The 9,309-nt window shown below is 29.9% G+C and overlaps 1 protein-coding gene across 1 annotated transcript; it reads left to right on the top strand.

Moving 5' to 3' along the window:
• The first annotated feature begins 595 nt into the window (after positions 1–595).
• On the top strand, positions 596–6,914 carry LOC111627051 (crustacean hyperglycemic hormone-like). The gene is made up of 3 exons (XM_023370598.1): positions 596–641; positions 4,201–4,412; positions 6,708–6,914. The coding sequence occupies exons 2-3, from the start codon at positions 4,207–4,209 to the stop codon at positions 6,814–6,816; spliced, it is 315 nt and encodes a 104-aa protein (XP_023226366.1). The 5' UTR covers positions 596–641; positions 4,201–4,206; the 3' UTR covers positions 6,817–6,914.
• Positions 6,915–9,309: the final 2,395 nt, after the last annotated feature.

Here is a 9,309-nt window from a genome sequence, read left to right as displayed (position 1 = left end):
TCGGCATACGGAGCTAAAAGTCTTTGAAAACAGCTGTTTGTGGACGTTGGCGTGTTATTCCCTTGAAAGTTTTCAGGGGAAGACCGGTTTCTAGACAGATGTGCATCAGTTACCGTAAACACTCAAATATATCACTAAATTTTCGATCATTTATACTCTTTCAATAAGTGGGGACCGCAGAAATGATCCAAAATACAGCATAAACTTCTATTGGGTGTATATTTTTAACAACATAGTGAAAGGAAGTTATTTTTTGCGATTTTTACTGTCCACAAAACTGATTGAAAAAATTTTAGCCATAACAATGCCGAATGAAAAGAAAGGACCGTCGTTAAAAAGGAAATTTATAACTCTTCAAACAAAGATATAAATTTTGGANATTATACATTATTGTATTTCTTCTCGCTTCTCAAGTCTTTTGCTTTCTTCTCTACCTTTTAATAAATTAAATTAGAATATTAGATTTCATATATTTCTCCAGATATTTTTATTTTTATTATTAAAATTACATTAATTAATTATGTGAAACATTTGACATTTACATATATAGCGTACACAGTATATATATTTCGTGTTTTTCTATAGCATCAGTTATTAAAGCATTCGAAGCTGAACAGCGATTCCATTTTTACGCTTGTTTGGTAAGAATACTCGTACGTTTACGAATTAGTTTCGATTATTCTGTACGTTACTTTTATGTCATGTCGTAGTATCATTAAGAGCAAATTTTTATTGATTTTTATTTTTAAATCATTGAAGCCAAATTCATTAAACAAGTGGTCCATTAATGTATCATTTCTATTAATATATTTAGAATTAACAATGAGTTTTTATATTTTACTGTGTGTTGTTCTCATTATGAAGCATATTATCTAAATATATAAAATTACATGTCCTGACTGAGTGACTGTTGATTCATCATTGCCCATAGCAAACCGCTGAACCTAAAGTGGTGAAATTTGGTACACAGGGTACGTCATGAAAATGCATATTAAGAAGGGATTTTTGGAAATTCCCTCGCAGGAGAGAGGGAGAGAATTAAGACTTAACCTGAATAACTGCTTATATTGTTTTATTTTTTAGATGCGATTTTTTGTTTTGGTAGTAATAATTTAATTTCCAAACGTATAATATATACCAAATCATCCAAATTGTTTGCCCGAGCAATGCCGGGCTCATTTGCTAGTTTCATATAAAAGTCACGTTCTTTACATGAAAATAATATGTTCACATCAATTATGTTTGTCAATTTCCATAAAACTATTAACGTTTCTTTATTATTGTGCTGCAATTTGAAAAAATTGTAGATCTATAATTCCCACTGTTGTCCGTCTGTCCGCCTGCCTTTCCTTAATCTCGAGAATGGACTTAGATACATGAAAAATGAAACAGATATGAAAACCTTAGTGGCAGGAAACCCAATTAACAATTTACGAACTTCTGATGCAAACTGGAAGACACGTTATTTCGATAAAAAAATTTTCACTCAAAAGTGTTAGACAGATCACAGGTACGACGGGAAAGTATGATTTACAGGGGCAAGACACTACAGTACTAATTTGAGGTGGAGAGCATATATTATAAATTAAATAACTTAAAAATATGATTGAAAATTGCAGCCCGGCATTGTGAAAGAACTTTTATTACTTTATTTAGAGTTGTAAACTGTATAGTATTAGGATTTAAATGTAGAATTAATGACTAAAAACTTAAATGCAATTATAATTTTATATAGTTCTAATGTAAATTAAATATAGTAATATTTTCAATACATTTTCGCTCAAGTCAAGCTAATTTGAATTGAATGAATCAGAAAATTGCATGTTTAAAGTGACTGTTTTCTGTGTTCGTTATAATAAGTTTGGTTTTGAGGCATATTAATAACCAATTGAAAATTTAATATAGTTACCCAAACAAGAATCATTTTATACTACTAGTTGTGTTTGTTGTGCTAATTTGTGCTAATGTTTTTACTAGTACATGCATGGTCTTCTCATATATATCAGGGCCTGTTCTTAGCTTCAAAAAGTGTCTGCCAGCAAATTTGTCGCTAGGAGTGTTGATACAGGCTATGCTCATTTTCACATTTCAATGACGTTGTATTAGTTGAACACGTTTCTGGTGAAGTTGTTTCGCATAATTTTATCTGTATGAGCGCAAAGGCGAATAAGACAATAGTTTGATTAATTAAGGACATAGGTTACATAAACTGGTATGGTGTATTGCTTCGTACCACGTTGCAAATAGACGAAAGGGAAGACACCCGGCGTGTCATTTCATAAATTTCCTTCGCAGAATAGTATAGGAAAGGCATGGATAAAAAACATATCCAGAGAAAAGGCCAAAGGAAACTTGCTGCAGCCTAATGACAGGTAAGTTGAAATGTTGTAAAGTAAATAATACTTGGAGACAGTGGCGGATTTCTGCACAGGCGCACGAGGCACGCGCCTGGGGCCTCAAAATTCAGCTCTCAAAATTAAAAAAAAAAATATTTTTTAATTAATTTTTTCATAATATAAATAATTAATAATTTAGCCGTATTCTCTAAATTAAATTACACTTAATTATTTATCAAACAATAGTGAAATCTAATATAATAATTTACGAATAAATTTTTATTATTCGTAGATTGCTAGATTTTTTTGTTTTTAACACTTACCAATTGAGACGTAATAATTCTTGTACGAATAAGTTTCAATTTTCACAATTAATACAATCTGAATATCAGTAACCTTTTAAATACAGCCAGGCAGTTGTAATTTTATATTGGTTAGTTTTCGATGTTATTTCTCTATGTCTCACTTTTTTGAATCACTGGTATAGTGCCTATAGTAAAAAACATGGGCATAAAATGCACATTGTAGGGGTTAGGGGTAGTGAAAATATTTAGAGGAAGCCTCAAAATTGAATGGCTCCTGAGGCCTCTCAAATGCTAAATCTACCACTGCATGGAGAGAGACTGTATGGAAGGAGCTCATATCTATTGTTAGACACTTTAGGTCAGTAGTTTGCAGCCTACATTTCCATTACGATGCTTTCTTAACTGAACTTAAGCGACAACGTTTAAAGCCTGGCATTTGAGGAATATCTATCATACATGCAATCTAAAGTTTTGCAACGTAGAAAGACCAAGGATAGGACACAATCAGTAGCTACAAAAAAATAGTGACAAGATTGGTTTTATATGAAACTTAAACCACAAACCTGTATTAAAAATACCTTAATCTAACATGTAATTATTATCTTAAAAAACAATGAAGCTTTTTTACTTTAAATGCAGTTGGCTTCATACATGTGCAAATGACAGTTTTTGAATAAAGCATATTTTTACAATTTTACATTTTTAATAGCAAAAAACGATAAATTTTCTCAAGAATAGTTAAATAAATTCACAGTCTTATAAATCCGACATAGATTTTTAAAAGATAAATGTGACAATAAATTATTTTTGAATTTTCTTCCGCTCTAACTCGTATGTAGTAAAGCACATGGTATTCCGTGGCCTGTAACAGTGTCCCTATCGTCGTTATCATGAAACTGCCTTGACAGACTCCAAACAATGGGATCGACGAGCTAAGAACAGGCTTTGAACAGGCCATGGGTACATGTTATGCTGGATATGTTTTCACGAGTGACTACTGTTGATCTTCCTTATGATCTAGTGTTTTGTGTTAACGTGTCTGTTGTACAACTTGGTCTTTCATATGTTGAAGCATTATTCGCAGAATAAGATTGTTGCGTTTAATTTCTCATTTCTGACCAACAATCCTTTAGTCTAGAACAGTGAGATGTGGATATTTTTGTACGAATTGGTCATGTAATGTCTATATGTATGCTCTTATGGCTGTTTGGAGTTTTGTAATGTTATTTCTTCTGTCCACCCGATGCGTTGGCGTTTCCGATCTTGGTGATCAGTGGCTGAAGTTGGTAATCAGTTGCTGTCACTTAGCACGTTGGCTGAGTTGGTGTTTGTTGTCTATAGTGTATGACAGAGATGGTTGATGTGTTTCTGATCCAGTAGCCTACATTTGGGCCAGTGCTGTGACGAACTGATGGACCAAATGACTGGAAATTTTCGAACATGACTCTCATCTTAATCTACGAACGTGGATTTTCTTAACCTGGCGATGTCCGAACCCTTATTATTATGCCTAATATTAGTTTTAAGTGTATTCTAATTAATTTTTTTTATTTCTGCAGAAAACGATGTTTCGTATACAGCACAAACCTCTCATCGTATGTTTAGTCGTATTTTGCTTGATGCTACATTCGTTTAAATTCGCTAAAAGTGAACTTATGAGTGCTTTAGGCTGTTACGGACAAAGAGATCGTGCTACATTTTATTGGCTTATTAATCTATGTTACGATTGTTATCGACTGTACTTGGCTATCGATATAGAAATTGGTTGCAGGTAAATATAATAAACTGTAATTAAAATAGATATAAAATTGTAAATGACTTAAAATCATATTCTAAATGATATAAACATTAAGATATTCGACACATTTGCTAAATAAATTCATAAAATTAAATGTAACATAAGAGTGTGTTAACTAAAAATTCGGAATATAAAAATGATTTTATTCTGCAAGCTGTGCTGTTACAAAATGAACAATGCACGTAAAATAAATTAAAGAAGATATGTTTGATTTAATCTTCCAGTTTAGCAAAATCGAATCTGCTCCCTTTCGAACGTTCGTTTTTACATGTTTCAAAAAGGTCTGAAATTGTTAGTCGTAAATTAGTGCAGGTTGTCTGATGTAAGGTGCCAACATCGTTCGAATCATTTTGATCGTGGTACATTAGATATATTGCTTTCATTAGGAAATCTCCGTAGTTTCCATATCCCATGTTAGTCAAAGGCAGCAATTGAGTGTTGAGTGTAGTGTGACGTTGTCTGTAAGCAGTTCAACGGATGCAGCCTACCGCTCTAGAGATCTGGGTCCGTATTCTGGTCACTTATCTCTCGTTTCTCACGAATGACATCAAAATGAGAAACGAAATTCGTCTCTCATTTTGGGTCCATCCTTCATCACCCGGCCAACTCATCGTGGTCCACGATTTAACCCAAAATGAGTTTGGGTCCCGTCTCAGTGTCCACAGAGCAAAAAGAGTTTTGAAAGAAACCAGTTCAGCAATGTAACAAACATTTAGGGGAACATGAGGCGGAATGGGGTAGCTAACGAAGAAGTTAAAATTATGTCAACAGTAAAAGAAAACTAACAAAAATATTACATTATATCCTTTATTTATTATATTTNCATTTAGGGGAACATGAGGCGGAATGGGGTAGCTAACGAAGAAGTTAAAATTATGTCAACAGTAAAAGAAAACTAACAAAAATATTACATTATATCCTTTATTTATTATATTTGGCACATAATTATTTAAATTAGAATTTTAAAAATCAATAATTTTGTATGAAAAATAAATCATTAAAAAAAAGCTTGCCCACATCCCGTTCCGCCCCGCACTCGGGGCAGAATGGGAAATGAGATTAGTGCTCAAATATTAGTAAAAATAGCCTTGTTGCTTACAAAACTCACAAACCAGCACGGAATCGTCATCGTCGCTGTCAAAACCCGCACAAGACATATAAGCCCATTTTTTGCATGCGACACATAAACATTAACCCTCAATCGACTGTGAGTTAGCCTCGGTGCAGTAAAGGCAAGTCGTATCATCTTTTCCTCCCGAGTAATCGTCCCCTTGTTCTTCTTTTTTACTAGACTTTGTTGTTTTTTCTTTTCCTTTACCTTTTTCTTCCCCGTCCCATTGTGCCCCACCCGTTGTGTCCCAAAGCACATGCTTCTAAAAATCAAGTAGAGAAAAAAGTTTATGATTACTTTTTGCGTTATTTCATTCTAAAAATACAACAAACAAATCTTTAATAAACTAGACTATATAAATTTTGTTAAATTATAAAACATACCATATACTTTCATTGTTTTAATGTTGATACACTTGTAATTTCATCAAAAAAATTACGAAGCAAGGTTTTATTGGTCAACGACAAAGTGAATCACGATAACCAAGTATTCACACTGACGTATTGTCGCAGTCTGAGTGTAGGACAGGGAGCGAATCAATTCCCTCACCTCTCATATTTCATATGTAAATCGTCTTTCCCATTCCTCTCTGGGTTCCCCTAATACTGTATTTAGATAAACAAACAATTTACAATAAATGGGTTTAAGTAACTGGTTAGTCTATAATGTCTCTGAAAACGGGCATCAATTCAAGGCCAGAACGCCTCTTTTACTTCTGCACTCCTTCGTTTCGATTTCTTCTCTTCTTAATTTCTTTTCTGTTCTTCGTTTTCCTTGCTTTTCCTTTTATTGTTTTCTTTGACCCAACTGTTCTTTGCCTTTTATCTTCTTCTGATCATCTGGTGTCTGCTGATTGTTTCTGCTTCGCTTTCCATCCATTGATTTGCTGGTAATGGGTTTCAGGTTGCAAGCTGAAGATAATAAAGAAAAGAAAACAGCAAAATCGAAACAATTAATTAATTTTTGTACCACGTGTATTAAATTTTTATATTTATTTCCGGTTAAAATTTTTCGAAATTACTCTAATTAATGGTAGAATAATCAAAACAGTAAGAAATATTTTAAATAATAAAATACAGCGTAAAAATTTGTAAAATCATAAAGTATTTTAAAGTTAAAAACGAAATAATTAAAAATTTTGTTCTTTTAATTTTCAGAGAAAACTGTTTTACAACCGATTATTTCGAAAAGTGCATGATTGCTCTACAGTTAACAGAGAGTGAAAAAGAAGCAAATAGAAATAGAGTAAAGCTTATATCTAGTTAATTTTCCATTGTCAATTAAAGGAATACTTGTAACCTATTCTTTAACTTGTATTTTTGATGCCATACAATTGTTATTAAACATATAAAAAATTGTCTTGACGAATTGTGTATACTTTCTATTGTAATTGGATATTTTAAAATTTCAAACGAAAATTTTTAAACACTACGAATACTACAAAATTTAAAAATTAATAAGAATGCAAAAAATAAAAAAATCCAGCAAACAATTACGTAAATTTCTCGGAAAAAAACATTTAAAATTGGGTAGCAGTGCCATCTCTTATTGTATTTTATTATAAAAACGTTTAATATTATTAAATATTATAAAATGACAAAAAGCTTCATTTTGAAGATAGAGATAAGTTTTCAAAATTTAAATGCTAATAATGAATAAAATCTTCATGAAGTCCGACTCTACAGGAGATGCTACACGCGACTCCACTCTATCTCACCATCCATTCGATCTTTAACCATCAAAATTTAATAGCATTAATCCACCTAATACCCAAAACTCCCCGCATAAATTCAGAAATTTTCGACAAAAGACACATGAGTTATTAAGCTTCAAGTTGAATGAAAAAAACCTTTTTCTGTATATCCACAAACATCCATACATGCAGAAAAATTTCCTGAAATTTTTTGTATTTCTCGATGTTTTAAGGTGTGCTTACTTCAAAAATTTAAAGATTGTTTTGAGGGGTTTTTTTTGTTTTACTTTCTCTCTGTTATATATAACATCCAGAAAAATAATGACCACTTCCATTATACAGTATTACGTATTATGTACACAAAACTGTCTTTATTTAGTTTAAATTACCTTAAATATTTCTTTCAGTTTGTTTTTAAAATGATTGTTTTTATATACTATTTTATTGTTAATTTTAATTTATATAATTATTGAATTTATAATAAATATTATCGTAGGCTGTATTTATTTTATTTTTATACTTATTTATTACTAATAATCTATACTAGTCACTATTTTTTTTATTAATTCCTTTACACATTTATAACACGCATAATTTATAATATTATCATGATAGATTTGTAAATACTGTATACAATGATACAGACATAATATAGGCTATTAAAAGCAAACAAAAGATACATCATTTCTTAGGCAATTCTATGATATTGATACTTTATATTATATGAAGAAATCATAAGAAATATCAGTAATAAGACAATTAGTAAATATTGCTTGTACACAGTGGAATTCGATTGAATGATCCACAGATTTTCTAGTATAAAACTTCATTTAGAAGTGATCCATTTATAAAAATCATTAGCAAACTGCACTTTATATTTTTCTTTTCCTTTGACGTTTTCTTTAACTCTGCTACACATTGTGGCGAGACAATTCTGTAAATTATAATTAAAAACAACATAATAAAAATTAACAACAAATTATAAGTTTTGTATTTATATAATACTATAAACATTTATTTTAAAAATAAATATATAACATTACACACATGTGTAACAAACACATTAAATATTTTATAAAATATAGTTCAATTCATACATACAATTACATGTTTCGTCCAGGTTTTGCAATTTTCAGGAGACTGAAAATTTTATTTCATGTAATTAAATTGTTAAATTTTTAATTAAAAAAATTAACAAAAGTTTTAGATTGAACCAAAATAAAAATATTAGTTTATATAAACAAAAGGTATATTAAATAAAATGTTAATAATAAAACAATACCTCAAACATTATATTCGAACATTTGTTATCAATCTATAAAAAATTCAAGTTAATCATAACATTGACATCTTGGTAAATATTAAAAAGATATTAAATTATTCACTAGATTAATTAATTAATATTTAAAATTTATACAATAAAATGTTAATTTACTTACTTTCTTATAGGAAAATGAATAAAAATAACTTACCCAGAATTCGCTTATATTCATGTTATATTTTAAACAAGGTTCTACGTTCTAGTTATATTGAAAAAAGTCATAAATAGAATTTATATAAATATATATATGTATAGTACAATATATATAATTATAATAAATTTCAAATTAGAAAAAATATTTAAGTTTTTAAAATGTTTATTACCTTTCCAAATACCATATGCAATTCTTCAGATACTTTCTAAAAAATTTATAAAATTAATTTTGAATTTAATATTCTTAAATCATTTATAATAAGAAAAGAATTATAATATTTGTAAATACTACGTTATCTGTCGATTGTAACGTCTTAATTAGGTCATAAAATTTTTGGTATAGGCCTATATATTACATTACGTTCGATTTTTTAGTAAATTACTTTAAATTCGAAGTAATAACATTAACTATTGTACATGAAACTTTAAATGCATAGTGCCTGATTAACCCAAAACACAGAAAAGAGTTTCTAAACTATCTGAAACACTTCTGGTCCCATCAAATTTGGGTAATCCAGTTTCTAATGTATTTCTATAAATATGGAAGAAATAGTATCAATTATTATTAACTAAATATATATGAAATAACGCT

This window comes from Centruroides sculpturatus, unplaced genomic scaffold (genome assembly GCF_000671375.1).
Source record: "Centruroides sculpturatus isolate CEXI.00-Female unplaced genomic scaffold, Cexi_2.0 scaffold417, whole genome shotgun sequence".
Lineage (NCBI taxonomy): Eukaryota > Metazoa > Arthropoda > Arachnida > Scorpiones > Buthidae > Centruroides > Centruroides sculpturatus.
This window is presented reverse-complemented; position numbering and strand designations above follow the sequence as displayed.